The sequence below is a fragment of the Centroberyx gerrardi genome, chromosome 1 (assembly GCF_048128805.1).
Source record: "Centroberyx gerrardi isolate f3 chromosome 1, fCenGer3.hap1.cur.20231027, whole genome shotgun sequence".
In the NCBI taxonomy this organism is placed as follows: Eukaryota; Metazoa; Chordata; class Actinopteri; order Beryciformes; family Berycidae; genus Centroberyx; species Centroberyx gerrardi.
In genome coordinates, this window is record NC_135997.1 from 3,203,905 (window position 1) to 3,230,243 (window position 26,339).

A 26,339-nucleotide genomic window follows, 5' to 3' on the forward strand; every position below is an offset into this window, starting at 1 on the left:
GTCATCCCAGCCTGTGCCGTGCCTACACATTTCCTGAAGCACCTTTTTCCCAAAGAGCAGGAAAGGGGCAACAAACCCCAGTGGGTCATAAAGGGAGGCAACTGTGGATAGTATGCCACGTCGTGTTGCTGGCTGGTCTTTCAGGCAGACACGAAATCTGAAAGTGTCAGATTCAATGTGCCAATGGATTCCTAAGGCTCTCTCCAAAGTTGAATCATTAAAGGCCAGGTCAGGAGCCTTCCCTTCAGCAGCACGCTCAGATGGCGGTATACTCTCCAGCACTGATCTGTTGTTACACACAAACTTGTGTAGTCTCAGACCACCCATAGCACAGAGCTTCTGGACTTCCTTTGCAAGCTGAATAGCGTCATCCGCACTTGCTATGCTAGTAACACCGTCGTCAACATAGAAGTCTTTCATGATGAACTGTGAGCCAAGGGGAAACAGGCTCTCATTGTCCTTAGCAAGTTGCTTCAGTCCGTAGTTGGCGCATCCTGGTGATGACGCTGCACCAAAGAGATGAACCTTCATGCGGAATTCCTGTGGTTCTGCACTAAAGTCGCCATCTTTCCACCAGAGGAAACGTAGATAGTCTCTGTCAGCTTCATACACATGGAACTGATGAAACATCTTCTCAATGTCACACATTAGTGCGATATGGTGCTGTCTAAATCTGATGAGAACACCGGTTAGATTATTCAGCAGGTCTGGGCCTGACAGAAGATGGTCATTCAGGCTAGTTCCCCTGTACTTAGCGGAGCAATCAAAAACCACACGGAGTTTCTCAGGTTTTTTGGAGTGGTAGACTCCGTGGTGGGGAATATACCATTTCTCTCCTTCCTTCCCCTGATCGTGAACTTCCTCTGCATCACCCTTTTTAATGACCTCATTCATAAACTTCACATAGTGTTCCTTGTACTTATCATCTTTCAGCAGCTTTCTTTTTAGATGACTGAGCCGGACAATGGCTAGTTGCTTATTGTCAGGGAGGTAGGGTCTCTCTTTAAAGGGGAGTGGCATCTCATAGTGGCCATGAGTGTTCCTCTGAATTCCTACCTTTAACATATTCAGGAAGAGGATGTCATCCTGAGACACAGTCTTGCCATCTTTACTGGCGTCCTTAAAGTCAGACTCAAGAACCCTAATTGCATCAGCTGGAGTCACTGGAGGAAGCTCTTTGACAGCAACTCTGTGGCACATATTGGTGATGCTTGGTGAGTCATGGTGTGGTGATGAACAACCCACAATACTCCATCCTAGATCCGTGCGAACCGCATAGGGTTCACTATCTCCTCCCAGGATTACTTGCCGTGGTGCCAGTACCCTTGAGCAATTGTAGCCTATTAAAAGACCAACGTCACACTCTAGCTGTGGTGGGATTTCATCTGCTATTGTGGTGAGATGATTCCAGTGCCTTGCCGTTTCACAGGTAGGAATGTGTGTTCGATTCACTGGTATGCAATCCTTGGTGTAGGCAGGAGGGAGATTAATGAGGATTGTGGAGTTGTAACCTCTCACTCTGAGACCTGAAACCCTTTGACTGTGCATTACTGTATCCTTTCCAATCATCGTAGTTAGCTTCAGCCTTACAGGATGTGTCTTGGTTTGTAAGCTATTGCTAACTTCCTGGTCAATGAAGACTGTATCACTTTGAGTGTCCAGCAGAGCATAAACAAGCCTTTCCATACCTGGATTGCTGATAGAGGAAACCCACACTGGTACAATCATTGAGGTGCTAGCAGATGGTTCCTCAGTCTCCACACTGAGAGACAATGTGGTTGCTGCTTCATCTGTGCTGCTCCGATTTGAGACTGACATGGTTTTGGCTTTAGTGTAGCTATCGTCATGGAGAAACGTAGGATGTCTTCCTTTACAGCTGTCACATGAGTGTCGGTGACGGCAGTCTTTTGCATTATGGCCTGGCTTCAGGCAACCATAGCAGAGTTTCTTTTCTTTCACATATTTTCGTCGTTCATCCAGAGATTTCCTTTTGAACTCAGGACAGCAATGCAGTCGATGTTTGCTGTCTTGACAGAGCATACATGATGGCTTTGAATCCGTTTTTAACTGCCCTTGAGTTTCAGTCTCTGTAACTGTCTGTGTATGGAGAACACTGGATTTAGGCTTCCTTTCTCTCAGATAACGTTTCTCTGAGTTAGACTCTGATGAGTGGAGAGCGTGGAACGAAGTTATAGGATTACAGGCAATCTCTGCTTCCATTAACATGAAGGCGACAAAATCCTGGAAGTTAGGAAACTCCTGCCTGTCTTTCATGACTTGAGTGACTTTTCGGTTCCACCGTGATGCTGCCCAGTCAGGTAGCTTTTGAACCAGTTTCTGATTTTCTTCACAGTCATTCAAAATGTCAAGACCTTTAACATGAGGCATGGCTTCATGACATGAGCGTAGGAAATCAGCAAATGTCCTGAGTCCTTCAGCATCCTTTGGCTGGATCTTTGGCCAGTTTGCCAGTTTTTCTCTAAATGCTCTCTGTATAATGAAGGGCTGACCGTACCTTTGGTCGAGACGGTTCCATGCATCTTTATAGGCTTCATCATCATTTCTATAAAAGATGCCATCAAGTGTCTTTCGAGCTGGACCTCCTACATATTTTCTCAAATAATGCAATTTGTCAGCTGAAGAAATGTTCTTTTTGTCTATGAGAGATATGAATGAAGCCCTCCACTCAATGAACTGGATCGGGTCACCAGCGAATACAGATGGTTCTGGCATCGGGAGCCTGTTCAGAGTTATGCTATCTTGGACTGCTTGAGCCAGATAAGTCACATCTGCCCGTGGAGGTGATGCTGTCACTGTGACATTAGTGGGCTGCTGGATGAGAGCTGAAGACACAGGTTGCTGTGGAGACACATGCTGTTGTTCCCTAGTATTGTAATCAGTAGAATAGACACTAGCTTCCTGCATTACTTCCTGGTTATAGGTTACAAATCTAGCTCGTGCAGCTCTTATATCCTTTTCTGCCTTTAGTCTTTCCAACTCACGTTTCTGAGCTTCGAGTTCTCTCCTCTGCTGTTCCTCTAGGAGTTGAATCCTTTCCTTTTGTCTTTCCTCCTCCAATAACACTTCATACTCTGCTTCCTTTGCTGCTAACTCTGCTGCAGCGTCTGCCCTTTTAGCTGCTACGATGGAGCTCACAGAGTGTTGGCTGAAATTGTTACTGGAGTGTCGACTTGAAGGTGAGGCTGTGGATCCGTAGATGGAGCGAGCATAATCTCTTTTAAGCAGCTCACGAAGACGTTGCTTTACTGCTTCACTATCAAAATCTCCATCAATGCCTGCTATCCTTTCATAAGCAATCCTAACAATGTCCTTTGTCACTGCCTCACAGGCATCAATACGACGTCTTGTCTCACTGGATGGAGTGAAGTGATCTCTAATTGTCACATAGATGTTAGTAACATCGTCCTTTCCTTTCTCTAGTGTGTCTATAAGAGCTGCAATCTGGCTCTCAGGAATGTCCAACTTTAGCTGCTCTCTAGCCTTACGTGCCTGGATCTTCCATTGTTCATAAAGGTGAATGAGCCTTTTCTCCTTTTTGTGAGCCTCCTCTCTCTGAAATGCAAGCATCTTCTCCGTGGGATTCCGCAGGCGACCAGAGCGGCGAAGTTCCTCCTCTTCGCTGTCCTTACAGGCATCCATTTTCTGGTCTGAGTCTCTACCGTCGAGATGTACGTTTCCCGATGCTTCCATTTTGTGAGTGGGTGCCACAACCTTAGACCATCACATCGAGTCCCTCTGCAGTCATCCTTGGACAGGAGCGTGGTGGGACTGATGAGGTAAAGCTCTTACTGTAGCATCCCCGGCTGAATGATGGTCTAACTCTTAAACTGATGGTTCACAAAGTGTTTATTTTTGAGCAAATAGACGACACTGTAGCTCCATGAAAACCGTGAACACCCCTTGAACACACCGTAAGAGCTACAAAAGGAAACAAAAATAAAAGCATTACCATCTTTTCACATTCTGATGATAAGCTTATTGCACTATAGCCTTACAATATTCAACAAAACGAAAATCATGTATTATTAACCTCTGACTGAAAATAAATCAGTTTATATTCCAATCATGAAATATCACCTTTTTAACCCGTTAGCTTAGTGACAACCTCTGATAGAGTGCTATAGGTAAGCATATTTAACTTAAAATGAAATATTAACAGTCATAACAGTCATTTTTATGTTACATATGCAGCTTTAACCTTATATATTGCAGTTACTGCAAAACACACAAATGCTGCATTTCTTTATACTAGCAAGCAAACTCTACCGAGATAAATGCCCTTTAAGACCGACAGCATTGCCTTGAATTGAGCTAATATAGCAGCCTTGCTAGCCTAAACGCACTAGCATAAAACTCGGCAAAACTATAAAAAAACACCACAACATGACTAAACATTAAACACCACATGAAACGAAACGATGACAAACCTTGTGCCCTTATCAGCCTGGTGCTAAACAAACAAAATAGCCAGCATTTTCTAATGTTAGGCAGACACCGTGCCATGCGGACACACTTGACGATCTACTATACAGATTTCTCCGTTTTCCGTAAAGACTCCTTCAAAATAAAAGCCCCAACCTTAATATCTAAAATAACGGGCCAAATAATAACCTAACCTTAAGAAAATACTTACAAGATGAATAAACATGAAAAACAACAAATTCTTGAAGTATGCTGGGCATACTAAAGGTCATTTACACGCAGCCTGTAGAGAGTGATGTAGTGGTGAATAAAAATATGGCTAAACCAAATAAAATCAACTGTGAGAGAGGCATTTAGTCTATTTGTTTCCCCTTTAAAAACAACAACAACAACAACAACAACAACTCTATCCTCGTATACATTTGTCTGATAGCCTATATCACAGCAAACGCGAGAGTGTTTCTATCAGCCCAGACCTATATCAGAGTTAATTTAACACTTTTAGTAACACTTTTAATTGAACTCTTATAGTGTTAAATTAGTTTTGACCGGCTGACCCAGAGCCACATCAGCTCTGTGAACACTTGGCAACTCTTACACTGGAAAATCTGCTGTGTGCTTGACTTTTAGTCTGATTACAGCCATTTGGCCTCACGACTTTCTAAACTTCTGCAAATAAAAAGGTGGGTAAACAAATTGAGTGTTGGTGGGTTTTCTCTGCACTACACTTCCCTGCCTCCAACCAGCCCAGCCTGCAGAAGACAGATCGTCCTGCTCATCCTGCAGCACGGCCTTACGGGCGGGCGGGCGGGCGGGGCTAGAGTCCGTAGCTATAAGAGAGAAGAGGGAGACTCATCTCTGGACCTGCGACCCTCCACTCCGCCCAGCAGTCCGGCCTTTTTCCTGCTCCCTCCTACCGGGACCTCTGCCCTCCTCCTGCCGGGACCTCCACCCTTATCCACCCCGACCTCCGCCCTCCTCCTACCGGGACCTCCGCCCTCCTCCACCGGCTCCAGCACCATGGACAGCTCCGGGATGCTCCGCGGACTGCTGTGTGTCGGCCTGCTGTCCGCCCTGTGCCGCGGCCAGGCGTCCCAGGAAGTCTCCGCCGAGGACTTTGGTCTGGAGAAGCCCGACGCAGGCGCAGAGAAAGACCTGGTCAGTATCACCGGAGCCATAACTAGTGACCCATAGATTTCAATGGGAGGGGAAAGGTCAACTTACAGAGACGTTTGATCTCACAGCGTGCAGGGTCACTTCTCCATGTTTTTCTATATCAGGGATGGAGTTTGGGTTGGGGGACTAAACTCACCTGAATTCAGTTTACCTGCGTTTTTATGTGCAGAATAGAGTTTATTAACCTTTTTAGGCTTCTATAAGGATTTATGATATGAAATTCAGAGTATACATCATAGAAAGTTCTGATGTAAGTTAGTCAAACTGTATGTGAGGATGGGATCTTCAATAGGAAAAAACATAAATGAATACCCATCTGAAAATATAATTGATTTTGTTATTGGTCTTGTATAAAATGCAGAAATCATTTTTTTTAAATACGCCTTGAAACTTGATATTTGTTTTATAAAGGTTATGATCACAGACTGGAGGTCATAGTTCACCCACCTGTTTATTCACCACTCCATCACTGGTTCACATGAAACAGAAGCTGGTTTGACTCTTCCATCTCTTACCTGTTTACTTTTTACCATCCTCTCTGTTCCCATGCAGATAGAGGCTCTGGAGACTCTGCTGAGCAGGATGCACAACCGGGTTTCCTCCACCGAGAAGAGAGGCAGCATCCCGCTGGTAACTTCACTTCCATCCTCTGAAGCTTGGCTCATTCTCATATTGTATTATAAGTTCAAATTGGGAATGAAAAAATATAATTTCTCCATAGGAAACGTTTTTTAACTCTAACTCTTTTTTACATAATTGGTTGTAATGTGAAGCAAACTCAGAAGTATAATTCAGTGATTTGTCAGCTGTGCATTCTGCATGCTACTGCACTGCTGTCCAATTAAACCAGTTAGCAAGCGATATGCCAGTAATTAAAAGATAACAAGAAATGCCAACAACAGTCTCTGACTGAGTGTAATTACACGCTGATCATGATTGTGGCTCTAATTCAAATTAGCTGGAGGAAAGAAACTAAAAAAACTACAGAAACCTCTCAATCCTCATTTTCCATTAGCAAAAACAAATAAGAAATAAAACAGAAATATCCTATTAGCATAGAAGCTCAATTTGAGCCAAACTAATTAATAGGATTTAATTATTTTACTGAAGAATGGAGACATGAGTAGCATCTCTCTCTCTCTTTCTCTCTCTCTCTCTCTCTCTCTCTCTCTCTCTCTCTCTCTCTCTCTCTCTCTCCTTTGTTCTCTCTCCTTCTGTCAAATGATGAATTAAATGAAAATTGTGATTTCAAAATTTAAAAAACACATAAAATCAAACAATTTCATGTTGAGGCAGGCACTTAGGAGCATCAGTCATACAGATTCTCAGTGGCGCCATTTCATCATCACAGGGTCAAAGGTTAACTGCTGATCCTCCAAACAAGACCTCAGTCTCTAAATGACTCTCTCTCTCTCTCTCTCTCTCTCTCTCTCTCTCTCTCTCACACACACACACTAATTAATGTAAAGTCTGTGCTAGTAATTGCTCCATACATCTCTTTATCTCTTGGGAAACATAAAAATGTGCTGCTGTCTGTCTGGAGGAGTCGTGACAAAGGAAACCTCCAATAATGAATAATCAAATCCATGTATTCAACAGTATGTGAATGGCCTCTCTCTCTCTCTCTCTCTCTCTCTCTCTCTCTCTCTCTCTCTCCCTCTCTCTCCCTCTCTCTCTCTCTCTCTCTCTCTCTCTCTCTCTCTCTCCCTCTCTCTCTCTCTCTCTCTCTCTCTCTCAGTGTGGGATGGGTGACAGGTGTGCGATGAAATTCGGGCCTCGCATCGGGAAGCTGTGTGACTGCGGCAGAGGGGCCAACTGCAACTCCTACCTTCTCAAGTGTATCTGAAGCCCTGAGGCTCCTCACACACACACACAAACACACACACACGCGCACACACACACACACACACACATCAGCTCTGCAGCACAAACCAGAATCACATTTGATTGTTATGTTCTTGTCTTTTATGTCTTTTATATCATCCTGTATCGTTTATAATGTGTTGTTGTGTGTTTCCTGAAGAGAAGAAGAAGAGCATGGGTTTTGTATCGCTGACATTCCTAATTATGCAGCACGTTAAATGTTTGATGTCCAATAAATAGATTTGTCGCCTTATTGGTTTGTGGTTTAATTTGTTTTACTCAGTTTCCTAGGATTTCTAGGACAATCTTGAAATAGATAGTTGTTGTCGTTGGTATTAATTTTCAGGAATTTGTTCTGCTTACTCATTTACAAGTTTTAGATTGAATCATATTTTGATATCTGCAACTCTATGTTCATATAAATAAATAAAACATGTCCTCAAAGTTAATTACTGGATTTTATGTGTCTTGTCCATGCTGGGATCCAGGCTGCCAGCCTGGCAGGGGGGGATCCGCTCTGAATAATATTGTAATAAATTTATTTAGTTCATTAAGTCAGTCTCTGAGGAAAAAAAACAAATATTTATATTGATCCTGTCTGCATCATTTTTGCTTGTGTAACAGCCGTCACAGTATTCAGGCAGTAGACTCAGCTGGCACTGTGCAAATGAGGCTTTTCACAGTGAACAGAGCTCTGTCAACACCTTTCATACAGCAGTGACTGCTACTGTACCTTCACACAGAGTCAACTATCCTGTTTCAGGCTAATATTACACCAGTGAAGTCAGTTACTGACATCCCACACAATACATTCACTCTGAAAGCCCTTGAACTGTTCTGTTTTGTTGTTTTTTGTGATCTGTGAAGACATGAACCTCTTGTGTATAGGATGTGAAAATCCTAACCTAACATAGTCTTATGCTTCCTGATGCTCTTTCAAGGTGTGTGTGTGTGTGTGTGTGTGTGTGTGTGTGTGTGGGGGGGGGGGGGGGGGGGGGTCCCTTTTTGCTGTAAGGGCAGATAAACAGTGTGAAGGCCGTTTATAATGCACACATGCCATACCTCTCTTCAACAACTTAAAGTGGTCAGCAGTGAGCGTTTACGGCTGTGTGAATGTTCATCCTCTCCATAAAATCCTAAGACAGTTGCTTCCTTCTCTTACCCAATCTGTGCAGAAAAAATGTCTGTAGCTCCTTCAGATGAAAGAAAAAAAAAACTGCCAAACTGCATTGAGAAACAACTGTTAGGGCCTGGAAGCAATTTTAAACCTCTATTTCTCTTGTCTAATTTTCACACTGTTAACTGTGTGATTGCTTTCAGTCTGAATATCAGACATATTTGTCAAACTGTCAATAAAGTGATTTCAAAATGCTTCTTTATTCTCGGGAGCTTGATGCAGATTCACCTGGAATTCTTCAGGGCAAAAAGAGTTGAGCATTGACTCATTTTGATAGAACAGTGCAACTTGTGGATCAAGGTGGAAATTTCAGTTACTGAATACCAATGCTAGATATTTTCTATAAACCAAATTACATCATCCAAAATTATTAATATTGCTTGAGTGCTTGCTAATGTTGTAGAGAAACATTGTTTTAGTTTCGGGTAAATGGAAACGGAAACAGCAAAGAAACCACTTTGGTACTTAATGGCTATTAAATATTTAAAAGTTGTTACAATTAATTTTATACCTGTAGTTTTTTGATTGGATTACATATTGCTCTCTGTGAGAAGTCAGAAATGTATTTTCTCCCTTGAAAGGGTATTTACAGTCACGTCACTGTTCAAAACTCACCAGAAATTAACTTTTAAAAGCAGATTTTTTTTAAAATTCCTCCCCAGGGGAGCATCATGCCTCCGGACCCCCTGGGGAAATGCCCTTTTAAAGATTTTTTATGGCATTTCTGCTTTATTATACGGTTCACAGTTAAAAGAGAGAGAAAAGATAGGAGAGAGGGGGGATGACGAGCAACAAAGGTTCCAGTCCGGATACAAAGCCAAGATGTTGCATTTACATGTTCGACACATTAGGCAGCATCAGGACCGGACACAAACTGCCCTTTGAGATCATTTCACCCGCCTCTCAGAGTCTGTGCTCCCCACTGCTGCACACATTCATTCACAGCTCATAATAGTTCATCCGCACTGTGTTTTTGTTGTATTGTACCACAAACTGTGACCATAAATGTAATCAAAGCGTCCAGCTGTGACAAAAGCCAGCCTTATTCAAATAAAAGACGTCAAACACTGAAAAACAGAGGAGACCTGGCCTTCTAATACATGTGGCCCCGAGCCAGCAGATACATACTCACCATTTGTCCCGAGAGTCTAAATCCACAGGTCCATAAAAGACAGAAGAGCTCATTTAAAGGTGCTTTGCCTCCGTTTGGCTTTGGGGAGAAGATAGTAGAGAAACAGTAGTGTAATGCTTCCCTCATTCACAGCCTGAAGCAATTCAGCGTGCAATAAAAACAAGTCAATAGTGAATGGGAAGTGTATTCATTGCTGAATTCTGCTTGGCTTGAGCTATTTTTCTGCTGAGAGCGATACATTACCCAGAGCTCAATCTTGGCCTATTGCTGCATCAGTTCATGACTCTGAGGTGCAGAGGAGTGAAAGATGGCAGCGCTGGATCAGACAGTAGAAGTAAACTGTCAAGAGGTTTTCAAATCATACTCCAATCCTCCATCCTCTGCACCGGAGGCAGCACATAAGACACTTTTATTGTTCCGTGTGGTTATAGGCTACATACTTATATAGACATACGTTTATATATGTGTGTACAATGTGTTTATATTACAGCAAATATGTTTTTACATGCCAATATAAATATGTAGTTATATATCTACTTCTATCTACTTATATATATACACTTGCACTGCCCGTCAAAAGTTTGGACACACCTGATTGAATGTTCTATGTTTTTCATTCTCTTAAAGCCGTTTTGATCTAAAGGCTTCTGCTTAAATGCTTGAAATTTGTTTCTTAGACAAATATAAATAGTGAAGTTGATCCTATGTATGAATTTCTTTCCAAAGCCTTTGCCTTTCCATCAAGGCAAAGGTCGGCTACTTTAAACAATCTAAAATATAAGATAGTTTTGATTTGTTTAACACTTTTTTGGTCACTACACAATACAATTTGTGTTATTTCATAGTTTTGATGTCTTAACTATTATTCTAAAATGTGAAAAATTGTAAAAATAAAGAAAAATGTGGCGTGTCCAAACTTTTGACGGGCAGTGTATATACACATATTTCATTATTCCAAATTTAAGTAAGCAATCGAGACTGTTAGTACCATCTGTAGGTAACCATGCAAGTAGATCCATGCTTGTAAGTAATCTCTTTCCCATACTTCCCACTCTGCAGTCTACCTAAGTGTTAACATTTTATATTCTATTGCATGCAGATATTCTGAATCCTGTTACTTTTGCTGCTGCTGGAACGACCTGATGTCAACCTGGGGATCAGTAAAGTTTCATCCTGTAATGTGATTTTGTCTAATTCTGCTGAACTAACTGGATAAGTCCTTCCTGTTTTCAGTCCTTTGACTCATTGCAGACAGGCTGTCAGACACTCCTGCTCACCTGAACTCTCTTTGCATTAACCCCGGCCTGCTGAAAGCCACAGTGAGCCGTGTGTCTGTGGCAGCTGTCAGAGTGGAGAGCAGAACAGGAGCCTGTTGTTTACCATGTGACATCATGCCATCCAGCTGCTGGGAAACTGTACCAACATGTTGCTGTCTGATACGTCTCCAGACTATGAATGCTAGTTGTGATCAAACGAATGTGAACAAGTAATTATTGTACAGAAATGAGGCAAAAAGAAAAACAAGTCCTCCATGAATGATGCAGGCAACCCTCAGACCAATCAGTAACAGGATAGATTGTCCCTCCAAGTTTCATCAAAATCGGACCAATGGTGACTGAGATATGACATTTAACCATAAAATGTTGACATTTGATTACAGCGCCCTCATCAGGCCAATCAGTGTAATTTATCAGGATAACTGGATTTGTGTAGCACGTTTCATGTCTTACGGAGTAAAACATTTGACTTAAAGTGGCCTCATCAGGCCACAGTGCCAAAAAGCATCATCCCTCCAAGGTTCGTCAAAATCGGACCAGCGATGTGGCAGTTATTGACTTATTCACATGGCGGCCATTTTGAACGCTCAGGGTGGGAAACTCTACCTGGAAGATTGGCGTAGTTCTCACTTATGTGTTGAAGTAATGCTTCAAAAACACTAATTTTATTCACTTCACATAAACTTTAGACTTATCAAATTACTTAGCAATATCAGGAACAGCTACAACACCTGCTTAAATTCAGCAGGGAAGTTAGTTAGCTACGTTGGTTAGCAAACCACTAGCTACCTACACTACTGTGGTAGTGATAATGGGCCAAATATATTAAAATGTGAACCTATATCCCTCCTGATTTGTGAGATCCATGCATTTTTAATGCATTTTTCAATCAGTATCTGTGAAATGCTAAATGTTTGTACGATGTGCATCTTGGTACACAGCAGTAGCACAGAGCTAGACTGGACTCTTCCAGGTAGAGTTTGTCACTCCGAGTGTTCAAAATGGACGCTGTTATAAGGTTACATTACATTTACATTACATACGTTTGAAATTTTGTCCTTTAATTGTAGCGCCCCCATTCAGCCAATCAGTGTAGTTTTCAAACACAAGAACACAGTGTGAAGATGCATCGTCCCTCCAAGTTTCATCAGAATCAGACCAGTGGTGTCTGTTTGACGGACAGACAGACACCTGATCCTTAGCACACGATGCAATGTCAATGATGGAAGTTGAAAACGGAGTGGACGGATGATAATGGCTTTTAAACAGTGTTAGGCCATTCACATCCTGTTCATTAGCCTACATGAACTTCAATAAATGAGAAGAATCTCTGAACTCACTGAGATCATTGTTGTTATTTTATAGGTTGATATTGATTATTGGAGGTTTCCTTTGTCACGACTCCTCCAGACAGACAGCAGCACGTTTTTACGTTTCCCTAGAGATAAAGAGATTACTAGCACAGACTTTACATTAATTTGTTCTCAACCTCACTAATAATGTAAAGAGAGAGAGAGAGAGAGAGAGAGAGAGAGTCATTTAGAGATTGCCCAGAGGTCTTGTTTGGAGGATCAGCAGTTAACCTTTGACCCTGTGATGATGAAATGGTGCCGTTAAGAATCTGTATGACTGATGCTCCTAATTGCCTGCTGTTTTCCTCCCAGTCCTTCCTCACACCTTCACAGATTGGTGAATCCCAAAACGGACGGCAGAATTATGTGTCACTATATTCATGCTCATGCTCTCTTACCTGATGATGAAGGGAAACAGTGAACCATATGATGCTGTTATCTGAAATGAGGAAGCACCATCTTCCTCTGCAGTGTTGGTAAAAAAACACCAGAGCATTTTCTCTCCCCGTCTGCACTGTAATCCACTGGACTTCATGACTCAGAACTGTTCAAAGCTGCTTTTTAAAATAACATTTTCAGCATAATGTCACTTGCCACTGATACACACGTCTTTCTAATGTCAAGCCGCAAAACGTGCATGTTTTTCACTTGTGACATTCTTGCTGCAACCCATATAATGCGTGGAAGATTTTAATTACACTGAGTTACCAATTACCATACCTTGCGATAAGGTTCTCTTTTGTAAATGTTGTAATGGGATTAGTGATGCCCTGCTGCACCAGTGCCACAGTACAGCTAACTAATTATTATAATAATTAATTATTAACTAATTATCCCAGTGAATAACTGAGCCTGGACTTTACAAGACCCATTTACTCAAGGTACTGAGAGAGAAAGAAAAAATAATCCTCACTAAAACTGTAACAAAATGGTATTATTTGTAGAATGAATGGAGCTACTATGAATACTCGTAATCTTCACTGATGGAGTGAATGGTTGCGCTCATGTATGAGTCATTCAGGCGGTAATGAACATTTGCATGCAATGTATAGAAACACTATGGGTGTTAAAAGGCATAAGGGATTCCCTCTTTTGCCTTCAGCAGCTTCTTTGACACCTGGTAACACCGCTCCTCAGCCTCATCTTATACACTATGAATATTATCTTATTTTATGACCTTTATTGCTTTTGTCATATGACACACTGGATGATGAATGATGAATAATAAAAACAAGCATAACACTGTGCTAGTATTATCTTAGTCATTTTTGTGTTTGTCTGAATCTAATTGTCCCTTTGGGATAAACACAGTTGATTTGAACTGAATTGAATTGAAGTTATTTCATAAACATAGTGTATTTTTTTTACAACATTAATTTTGTATCTTGACTTATACAAATTGAAAGATTTTTCCCCTCACTTTTTTTGCCCATCATATTGCAAAATATGTCTGGTTTATTTGAATATTTACAAACTGCACAAATGTGAACAGAACTTTTTTAGATTTAGTAAAGTACATTTTAAAACTCTTCTTTAGCTGCCACTTACTGCTACACTCTGTATCAAGTAGGTTAGACTGACATATTAGTTTGCTGATATAGGAGGCTGAAAACCGGCAGTGAAACCTGCCTCACTCTCACGCTGTTAACTCACCTACGAATTTCATTAGTCTGGTTTCCGTGGAGAGTTTTAGTGTCCCATGATGGTCTGAATGTTTCAGAGGCTTTTCCACCCTGACAACAAGGACATTCTTGAGGAAACACTATCCCTATAATTTGTTGGCATGAAAATGGTCCCATTTGAATATACAGAAAATCTGCATAATAATATCTGAATTGATGTCGGCCTTCAAAAACCAATCAGTTGAACCCTCATATTCAGGATTCATTAGGGACTGGGCCTTTAAAACACAGCATTTAGACTTCCTGTGCCCATTAATTCATAGTCATGCTCCAGAGTTTCTGTAAAACAAATATCAAATCCATTCCGATTCTGCGAGCTATGAAGGTTATGAAAAGGATCCATCACACATATCTCTAGGCAAAACATGTAATTGGGTTCTGTATTTTCATCGTGAGCAGCTTGAGTATTGAAATAACACAGCGGCACCGGCGGTCATCCGTTAGTTGGAAATAAATATAACTCAAATATAACTCGGGGCATCTCACCTTCAATTTCATGTTTAGATCTTTCTGTGTATGTTTGTGTTGCGTGCATCATCTCTCCCTGCAGGGCTGCATGCACCCTGCATCAGAACTGCATCAGTACTGCATCAGAACTACATCAGAACTGCATCAGTACTGTGAACAAATGGGGAGGTGCAATTACCCAGAGCTCCCAAGTGCGCTGCAAATATTTTTAGTGGGATGCCGATAGTCTGAAGTGAGGGAATAAACATTAACTCTCAATCAGACACTGTGTGTGGATGGATGCTGATGAGAGCAGTGGATACTTTAACAGAATGAAGTAACAGGCTGTCTAGTCCGGCTGCTCACTGGAAGCATTTCATTATTTGCTGAAAAACACTGCAGTGGGGCACAGCTGCAAAGTCTAAATTTTACCTTTAAAGTGACGTTTTTTTGTTAGATTGTTAGATTCCCACATAGTATGATTTGCAGATGGAAAGTGAGCTTTTGTCATTTAATTTTGTCATTTAATGTTGTCAATTCAATACAACAGAACCCTTCAAATTTTACGAAACCTAAAAATTCTCTATATCTGATCTAATCTAATGTACTCTAATGTAATCTAATCTAATGTAATCTAATCTAATATGATTTGATATATGATATGATATGATGTGAAAACATGATGATCTACCACGACACGACACACAACATAACATAACATAATATAACATAACATAACATAACATAACATAACATAACATAGCATAACATAACATGACCCTCATGAGGAAACTGGGTCTTTGCAGCACCAAACAGTAATACTGTAATAGGGAAACTAGAACAGACATAAATAAGAACAGATCAAACACAGCTGATGTAAACAGCCTTCTGTCAGTCCTTGTATTAAGAAATGTCAATTAATCTGAGACTGAGAACATGTTGACAGTTTAAAAACATCAAAAATTAGCTATTAAAAGCACGTTTCCAAAATTCCTCCCCCTCTGACAGTCTGCCCCCAGACCGACCCAAAATAACTGTCCAGTGCCCTTTCACATCTCTGTCTGCCCTTCTCAAAGTCAGTAGACACATAATGTTCTTCATGCAGTCAACTTCCAGACAAACATTTGAAGTTCTTACAGTAAGAAGGTTCTTGAAAGGAAAACTATACTGTGGTATTATCACCATATCTTTTAAAAATTCAGACAAACTGACTGAAGCATAAACTGGTCAGACTCTTCTAGTATGTGTTCATCTTAACAGACTATCTATGTATTGATCATATGAGCTGTACATGCAGCCCCAGGTTGGCTTGATCTTCCCAACATGTCAGACATGATAAACTGAACATGCTTTGTCCTTCCTGTAGCTGAATGTTTCTTCTCTGTCTTGGTAGTCTTCATTCTTTTCTAATCAGTTATTCTACCCACAATACATCATTTCACTGTTTTTGCACGTTACAATTGCACATCACTGATTAAACTGAGCTAGCTATGCCGTACGTCCAATTTAATTTTATTGTGCTGAGTATTTGCTGCAGGCACATCTGATGCGTCACCACTGCCACTCTGTGGTCTTTTATAAATAGGCTACTGGATTTTACGTCGGTGAAGGGAAATTTGGTCTTAGAATTTGGAGGGTTCAAGATGCAGTTCATTTCAATCTGCAGAACATTTCAAAGGCAAAACAGTTTCCTGTACTGTTGACTTATATGCAAACATGCTATTTAAAATGAGTTTATTCTCCTGCTGGAACACAGTTACCTCCCTTGAGTTTTCTTCAATCAGCTTCACAAAATAGAAACAAAAAAATATAACATAAATGAAATGTAACCGCATTAATTGTGCAAATGTGGCGTACAAATGTGGCTTCAACAAATGCAGGTTTCTCCCTCCCTCCCACTCCATCCAGCTATAGGATGCTGCACCTCTCTGGATTCCTGCCAGTAGATGGCGCTGTGTGTTTACAATTCTCCATTGAAATGTCTGTTGGATGCTCTGGTGCAGGATCTCAGACAAGGAGTCAGGAGGGCCGACAGTCTGCACTACAGCAGCTGATTTGTTGGAGCGAACACCTGCAGACTGTAGAGTCCAGAAAATTTTAGAATTTAGAATTACAGAATTTGAATCAGGTTTGTGTTGGAAGTTAAAGGCCCAGTCTGTCTCTTTTTGAAACACTGTCAACCCACAATACGAGGTCTGACAGTCAGGGTGTGGTGCAGCCAAAATTTTGAGGGAGCACAAATTCACACAAATAGATGCACAAAGAGCAATAGATAATAAAGACAGGATGCATGAGTAAATCCTGGTCTCAGTGCACATTGTGGGCCAGTGTTCACAACTTCTCCATACAAGGTGATCTTGCCTGTTTCACTGTCTATGGTGATACCAACTGCTTGTGGAAACAACATGGAAAGGGGATTACATAAGAAAGTTCCAAAAAAGCTTATATTCAAACCATAAATAATACAATTTGGGTACAAACCCCAAATTTAGATGGTCAAGTAAATTCCAGATTGTAGCCTCGCTTTAATGCAACATGACATAAGATTGTTGACAACGGCAATTTTATAACAAGCAATGTAAATCCAAAAAACAAATTAATTTCTGAGAGTGAAAAAAATTGCATTACTTTCTTACTTTCAGCTTTTTAAAACATTGAAGGCTGCTAATCATCTAAGTTAAATCTGTTTGACCACCACAAAATTTAGTAAAAGTGTTCCTCATATGAAGAGGTTTTGATATAACAAATTAATAACAAATTATTCTTTCCTTCATTTAGGGACGTTAGTGTTGAACTCCTAGTTTGTCCTACTTTACCTTGGTCGGCCATGAACGATGTTTCATCAGCCAGCAGCAGCAGATTAAAGCCGGTCTCTATCGACCTTTAGGCCCGGACTAATTTCCCCAACCAAGAAATTATTCTAACTTGATTGTCAGACAGAAAGACATTACCTCGATATCTGGGTCCAGCAGCAAAAAAGGAAAGCCGCAGTGACTAATGTGAGTCATTACAACAACTCTAATAGCAACTCCACCAAGATTAATTATTTAGCAACTCTAATTACTTTCGAGGCTTGTTGAACAGTGTCTTTTGTTTTTAGCACAGTGTTAGGAGTCAGTGAAACAGACGGTTGGAATAGGAAACATTTCCCAGCTAATGTTGCTGAATAAAAGGCTGGACAGTGACGAAAGCCTCTTACAGTCCTGTTAGATGTTTAGTGGTTGGTACAACATGACATGTGACCAAATCACCTATTTGGATTGGGCTTTGTAGTTAACTCTCTGACATCTGTGAGGCTGATTAGATTCATTCACTAACACTGGTGTAACATCATCCAACACTAGCGCTGCATGTAGTTTAGATACAGCTATAATGACATATTGAAAGCAGCTGCCTACAAAGCAAATATATATTTAGCTAATATATGTATCACCTACTGTGCATGTTATGTTTTGTTCTGTTCCCTTGCTCTGAATGTGAGCTGCAGTTGTCTGCCAGTGTCTGCTCATGTCGCTGTGTGAGTTCGTTCTGCGTCAGCGTCTTCAAAACAAACTGTATTTATTGTACTTTAAGTGAATCCATCGTAGAAGAGCAGAGAGACTAATTTCTCCACCCACAGCAGCCTCAATAGACCAGAATGCAATGCAGCCAGAAGACATGTTGTGTTTTGAGTAAGGGGCGACTCTCCCTTTTTCTCGACTGGACAAACTCTCAGTCTGCTGTTGCTATTGCTCATTCCATGTATAACCCACAGCTGAATGCAATAAATGCAGGCCCATTCTCTGGGAGTTGTTGAAAGGCATTCTGGGAAATGTAGGAAATCACTAACTGAAGTAGAAGTATAGACAAGGCAGGGAAAGTGGGTATTTTGATTGGGCAATTGGGCAGTTGGGCATTTTGAGAGCGTCTTGCTTCCTTAATGTGATGTATTTTCTGTTGAAACAGGATGTTGGGGTGGGGCATAACGCAGGGAGGGATCATTCAAAAGTGTAAACCAATGGGAGATCAATTAGAGAGAGAAAGTTTATTTGACGGGAGGGGTGGAGGGGTGGAGGGGCGGGACTGTTCAAAAATCTGTGATGGTTTTATTGGTTGGTACATTATGAGGTCACCACTAAAGATAGTAAGACTTTGATATAAAAATACAAGAAAATAAAATGTCTTTTTTTTGGGTCATTTTTGGCATAAATTGTCAAATAGGTGTATGTTTAACAATAATTGTAAATAGGCTGAAAAAGGTGGGAGACAGGACTTTGACAAAGCAGATTCTACCAATATATCAAAAACAAGTTTTTTCACCGAACAATTATTGGTAAACGTATTATTTTGGTATAAGTTTCCTCCGACCGGATTTCGGTGTTCCACTTGTTCAAACTGAAAGGTTTAATAAACATAAAGAAAGAAATTAACTTAACCACAATTCAGCAACATGACTATTTTTTTAATGTATTATCAGAATCTGCTTTGTTGGCATTCGTATATGTGCTATAGAAGTGTAATTTTCAGACTGTTCCTCCATACAATGGCAGTGAATGGAGAGAGAAAAAACCCTAACAGAGAATCACTGATTTTGGGGTTTTATCATGTCCAGGAAGCTACATCCTCCACAGCATCACTGTGCCCTTAATTGGCTCAGGGGCACGAGGGGATCAAACCAGCAACCCCTCACCTTCAGGCAGCCTCGCTCCCTGACCTCCAGCCTGCATGTCAGCTGACCTTCGCCTCATCTGTCCTCACATCAAACCTCTCAGGATTACATCCAGTCACACCTGTCAGAGAGGAATCCAGCAGGGGAAGCTAGCTAAAAGCATTCATAGAAAAGTGAACTGCTTGCCAAGTGTCTTCATTAGCAGAAGTCAGAAGTGAGTGTCAGCACATTTGACCTGTCTCTCCTCCGCTGAGGTTTGGATAGCAGCATTTTGGTCACATTTAAGAGCCGTTTTTGTCACCTCAGTTCCGACATCATGTGGACTCCAGGCTGAGGAAAGTCTACACTTCGTCTCATTGGTTAACAATTCCAGGAAAAAGCTGACTGCAAGAGTCTGTAAAAGATCGATTTGACATTTGGGTAATTAAGCCTTCTCTAACTGGACAAGAGAGTTCTGCTGCTTATCTTAGCAGCTTATCTGTGAGCTGTTTGCAAGCAAAGGGAATCTCATGGCTTACTTTTATTCCTCCACTCTAATTACTGTCATGATAACTGTCAGGAGCTGTGGAAAATTTGACAAAATCCCAAACAGCCACATACACGATACAGCTTCATCCTGCCATGTAACGGATGCTGTGGATTTTAGAATGGTGTTTCTGCTCTAATTTTTGCTTTTGGGAAGGTTTTCTGATGACTTATGATTATGTACAACCTCCTATGTGCCTCTGTTGTACTTCTATTTATCTATCTTAAGAGCAAATTGGATTTCACTTTAAATATTATGACAGTGGACATTCCGTGTAACTGCAACATATTTGAATCCTGTCTGGGACTTTTGTCGCATGTCACTTCCCATCAAGCAGACATAAATGTGTCCCCAGATACTCCATGGAAAAAGTTTGGATTCAACACGATCTGACTATTCAAACTATCAACACTGATGTGGTTTTAGTCAACATGTTTATAGTCAAACATCATGTAGTGAGGCTTAAGGGTTTTCAACACAGAAACCTTTTCCCATTATGTGGCACGAGATTTGTGAAGAACTCAAAAAGATTCAAAAAGAAAATCACAATCCCTCTTTCAAGTTTCAAGAAATGACTTTTAAAATGTTTACCTCTAGCCTTTCTAGTGAAGAACATCGAAGCCTAATTGAATGTGTTCATTCTGCTGTAAAATAGTAATCCATAGTCTTCTCATTGTTAAACATCACTGCTGAGGTAGGAGACAGAAATGAAGAAGGATGAAGGCATTCAGCTGCAGCATTGTCATGATGGCGACACATTTTACAGCCTGTTTGGATCTTTTTTCCACATGACCTCACTTGTCACTTTGAGTTGCCACATTATGGCGGTGAAAAGCCTGGAATAGTACAGACATTATTGATTTTTTTTTTTTTTGAGTGGCTAGAAGTGACTTTCCATCTAGTCCTGACAATGACAGAAACTTGAAATTAAAATTGATTTAACTCCCAGGTGCATCTAAGACACTGCAGGGATTACATTTTTCATCTGTTTCTTATGTAAGATGATGACAAAGTTGCCTCTTTTTTCTAATGCTTTGTGCCGGTAGAAGCTGATTCTACGTCAGATTTAACTGCCAACCGCTTCTTTTGTAAACACTGAGTGGCCAAGTTGGACTTTTCCAACTATGAAACTTGATGGAATACCAACACACACAAAAGGCTGTTGAACATGTTTTACCTTCATGCCACCTTTGAACTGTATTACAGCTGAGAGATAGGCACAACCAGATAAAGTATTGATCTGTTAATAGGACACACAGAAAAATAAAGGTGCCGAAAATGGTTCTTCAGAGTGAAGCCATAGAGGAACCATTTCTGGTTCCACAAAGAACCTTTCAGACCAAGGTTCTTTAAAGAACCATTTCTACACTCCTTTGATTAGACACCTGCATTGTGTTTCTGTTTATCTGCCCTTATATAGCCTCATATGCAATTGCACAATATATACTATCGAGGGGTTTGGTTATTTTCCACATTTATGCCGTCACCCACCATCCAATAACTAAGAATTAAGAACCCACTAATATCCCAAAGAGCAAAAGGTTCTTGAAAGGTTCTTTGTGGAACCAGAAATGGTTCTTCTATGGCATCACTCTGAAGAACCATTTTCAGTTCCAGTTCCAGTTTATTTTTCTGTGTGTAGGGATGGGAAAATATATCGAAATTCAATATACTGCAATACAAAAATGTGACAATACGTATCGTGGAGCAGAATAATGAATGGTGATATCAGCTCCATTTTATTCTGCTGTAGTAATCACAAATGAGACGCTTGACCATCACAATTTCACAAGCTCTCCATCCAAATTATATTATTGTCACTTTGTAATGGCATTTTTAAAATGTTGTTTACATTCTAGCAAGACAATGGCATTGCTGGAAAGATTTGTGGTTCAGAAATAAAATTCTGCAGTCAGACTTTGTTGTCACTGAACTTTTATTTATTACATCGTATCGTGGTTGGATTGAACCCTGAACCCCATATTGGGTATTGAATCGTATCGTGAGATAAACAGATCGTCCCATCGCTAGTTACTAGTCATTTATTTAAGGATAAACACTACTATATGGCAAAGACTTTCTAATGCCAGTGTGCTCCTTGAAGAGAGATTATGTGTGTGTGTGTGTGTGTGTGTGTGTGTGTGTGTGTGTGTGTGTGCGTATCTGTTGCACATGACTGCGTATGTGTGTTTGTCCATGTGTGTGCAGAGAGCAGGAGAAGATGAGGGAGATTCCTATCATTGTTGCAAAAAAAACTGTCACCGTAACGATTTCTCTGCACTGCAATTACAGAAATGAGTGCGCATTATTTAAGAACAAATATAAGCCGTGTAGGCAGACAGAGGAAGAAAGGTCCCAAACCCACAACCTTTAATTACCTCACAGTGACGCACACGAGCGCTGCTGAGCGCTGCTGGCTGACAGAGTGAACTTGTCCAAGTATATGTTATTTACCGATCTGCTGAACTCTGTCCTGGCGGCTCAGGGGGAAAGGCTGCAGAGCACGGCGTCTCTTCAGTTCATTATTCACCGCACTGCCCTTACTTCCGTTCTTTAATATTCCTTTCTTACAATTCATTAAAGTTCAAATATTAATCCCAGTGAGGGAAGTTCAAAGCTCCTTCATCATCCTTTTAACACACTTGAAATGTTCTGCAACATGACAGACAGTGTAAAACGGACTTGGCAGCCCACGCATGAGACATTTCAAAGGCTTGTGTTTTGACTCTATTGGGCAGCCTTCAAGGAGCTCAGCATTGTGATTTAATGGTGGGAACTGACAGGTTTTTGCATTAATCATCTCCTCCGCCCACACGCGTTTGAAACAGATCCTTTTCCTCTTCTGTGTTATTCATTAGTGCTAAAGATGCAGATAGTGCCAAATAAAGCAAGAGATTATCAAGAGGGTGGACGGAGAGAGAGAAAAAAGCAAAACACATGACAGGTCAAGTGAAGAGATTCAAGCTGACATGAGGCAATCACCAGCAGCTTGAGCACATGAATTGCGCCAGGAGGATTTCAGCAAAGCTGGTTAAGAGCAGAAAAGGAAGCGCTGGGAAAAAAAAGAGGTGCGAATATTTGTTGGGGCATGTTACGCAATCTAAATTTAACAGATCTCATTTTAGGATGACCTGGGACATTAAACAAACTGATGTGCTGCATGAAGTGGATTCACATTCTCTCCGTTCCCAAGTCTAATTTGACAGCAGTTAAGTAAAAAGCAGATACAGGAGCGCTGCTGGTGGGTCCTGTCGTATAACAGGAGGCTCTTCTCTTTGGTCTAGAGGCAAAAAACTAAATAAAAAACATGAAGACGAGACAAAGGCGACTCCTCTTTAAAGTATCAAAAGTCAAAAGACTTTATTACATCATACAAGCATTAACAAAGACATTAAAAAAATAACGAAGACGTTACAAAATTTGCCTTGGTCTCTACTTAAAGACCCCATGAGCATCTTTACTTCCTGGATTTGATGCATTTCCTGTTGAAACAGGATGTTGGGGTGGGACATAATGCAGTGAGGAATCATTCAAAAGTGTAAACCAATGGAATATGAGTCAGGGAGAGAAAGGCAAGGTCACCATTAAAGTGTTTTCCAGGAAGTAAAAGGGGGGACTTTAATGTTTTTTCTTATAATTTGACAGCCTTTGTCACAATTGAACAGCCACTGATACAGAAGCTAGGAAATGAGCAGGTAGTCAGTCCTTCAGTCAGTCCGTCAGTCGGTCAGTCAGTCAGTCAGTCAGTCAGTCAGTCAGTCAGTCGGTCAGTTGTGACTGACTGGTGTGACTGGAGGAGCTGCAGCCTGCTGCTGTAATCACACCCTGTCAGACCGCCTGCAACGCTCTGATTAATCTGGGATCACCATCAGTCCGTCCTTGAAACTAGAAAAGTGTCTCAGTGTGTCTCTGAGTGTCTTCAGACCAACTGATGTGATCAATACACTTAACACTAACAACCTGCAGGGTCCAGCCTGATGTTCCTGCAAGGCCTGGAATTTCTACTGTGCAGCAGATGGATCATATGGATATACAGTATTCTGCTGGTGCACAAGTGCAAATGTTCTGTTGTATTTTTTAGAACTGTTACAGGCTGATTCTGTAATTGTCAGTTTGCATTTTGCCAAAAAAAAAAAAAAAAGTGTATATTTGTTGCTATTGGGTGAAAACCTTAGAAGGCTGTTTTCTTAGCTCCTGAAAAGTTGACATTTTGAAGATACAAGATTTCCACCTGCCACAGTAATGTATATTCTGTAATTCTTGAAATATATTTGCTGCTTGCTAAGCTCAATAAGCTTCATGATTCCAGATATTTATCTGAAAACAGAATGCTGAAATCTGGTATCACAGCTGACATTTTTCTGTTTTGGGCCTGGACTCCACATGGAGGTCTGGAACCTAACACCACATGGCATTTCATAAACATTACACAAATAATTGATTAAAATTTGATTAAATGTAATTTAATAATGATATTGGCGGAACTCAGCTGACCTTCAACAAATCCACTCTTGACTCTTTCCAACGAATATTAAGAAAAACGAGACAGAAGAAACCTTCCAGGAAATGACATCATGCAGTGAAGTCATTCTCTGTTAGGACAAACCATTTCGTATTGAGAGGAGCTTAATGGTGGGCAACTTAGTTCAGAGTGATTTCACACTTAATGTTTGATGTATTGGCAATGGATGCCACTCTGTTATGATTATCTCATGTTCGTAAAAGGAAGAATAAATATGCAAATTGTTTTTGTTGTAAATCAGTTGGAAAGGGGAGAAACAGCATTTTCAATAAATGACAGTTGCTATAATACATGATGATGGTATTTGCTCAAACATGATCATGAATGAAAAACAGCATTTTACAAATAGCATTAATAAAAACATGCAAGATATATCCCACATGCATGAAATGTCCTGTCCCTAGAATTAACCTGAAATCAGTTTTCAGGAGGAAAATTCACAAGTAAACAAGAGACTGACTGACAAACTGCACAGCCGTTCAGGTTCAGAGGTGAGAAGGGACCAGGAAAAGGAAGATCTCATAAAACTGACAACAGAAAGGGCATTTCAGTCGGTGACTCATCCAGTCGTACGAAATTAGAAGTGACAGCCACTGGTGGAGTCAAACTCAAACGCCAGAGAGGGTTTGGGTTTGTAAATCACATTTGCTTGACAGCAGTAGTAACGCTGCTAAGTTGAAGGTGGTCGTATTTAATAGAAATGACTTGTGAGACTCGAGAGATACAGCAATTAGCTATGAGTCACTGTTGGAATTAACACACAACCCTGATGATGCTTCGCCGAGAGCTGGCTCCGTCTGATAACCAATCAAAAAGGGACAGAGTGGAGTGTGTGTGTGTGTGTGTGTGTGTGTGTGTGAGAGGGAGAGAGGGAGAGGTGGCTCTGACGTTACTCTCTTATGTCACCTCGTCTTCCTTCCCTTCCCTCCCACCTCCTTCAGTCTCCATATGAAGTGATTTGTGGAAGGGAGCGCTCTTTGCTAACAAGGCAGCTCAGTGACAGTTGTATCTGTGTGTGTAATTAAGGCTCGGCGCCGCAGATGGCTCTTTGGCTCTTGATTGGAGATTCCCCCTCTCTCCGTTTCCCCTCTCTTTCTCTCTCTCTGTCACTCTCTCTCTCCTTCGCTTTACATAAACTCCCAATTTACCCAAAGCAGCGCGTCACGTCTCAAAGGGCTTTCAGGGGGGGAAAAAAACAGAGATAGAAAAGGAAACGGGGCTTTCTTAATAATTATACTTCCGGGATGCGTTGCTGCAAAGTCACAGAGTAGAAGCAGCATCCTTACAGTTCATATCTATAGGAGGAAGAACATAAACACTCAAACACTGGACCATGAGCAGCAAGACCTTCAGCCATCTATCACTTCCATCTAAACAAGTTGTTGTTGTCATGTGAAAACCTCATAACTCTAATTTTACTGATTTTCATCGGTTGAGAAAATTCTGCCATCCTCAGGTTTATAAAACCCTTTCAAATCCCTTTGGATGAAATTAAAATGCATGGAGGTCAAGCTGAAAGCGAGGCTGCTGATCGTAGCTCCTGAAAAGTTGACATTTTGGAGATACAAGGTTTTTACCCAACTGATGAAATAAGAGAGGTGGGAGGCCATGAGAGAGAAAGCAGGAAAATAGTCAACATTTTAACCCCTTGCATCCTGATTTCCCCTTAAATTTCCCTTTAAGTAGCTACAGAGTTGGAAAAGAAACATTTTTTCCATACTGTATGACAATGTCACATATATACTGTATATAGTATATTTGCATCTGTTCATTAACGCTTCATTGAAGCTGTAGCTGCTTATACTGAGTGAAATATTCAAGCCCATGATGTTTTTATTACTGTGCCGTTACATCAGGTGAAAACAATCTAGCTGTCTTTAACGGCTATAATTAAAGGTCAAAATTTTAAACTCTAACACGACACCACTGGTCTGGTTTTGATGAAATTTGGAGGGATGACACATCTCAACACTGAGGTCCAGCATTTTAAAAATCACACTGATTGGCCTGTTGGAGGAGCTTTAATTAAAGGTCAAAATCTCAAACTTTGAAAGGCCCAACTCAGTCCGGTTGATACGAAACTTACTACACTTG

General features: G+C 40.8%; 1 protein-coding gene across 1 annotated transcript; it reads left to right on the forward strand.

The window, feature by feature from the left end:
• The first annotated feature begins 5,340 nt into the window (after positions 1-5,340).
• cartl (cocaine- and amphetamine-regulated transcript-like) lies at positions 5,341-7,806 on the forward strand. Its single transcript, XM_078285143.1, has 3 exons — positions 5,341-5,601; positions 6,172-6,249; positions 7,358-7,806. Exons 1-3 carry the CDS (start codon positions 5,464-5,466, stop codon positions 7,463-7,465), a joined length of 324 nt encoding a protein of 107 aa, XP_078141269.1. The 5' UTR covers positions 5,341-5,463; the 3' UTR covers positions 7,466-7,806.
• Positions 7,807-26,339: the final 18,533 nt, after the last annotated feature.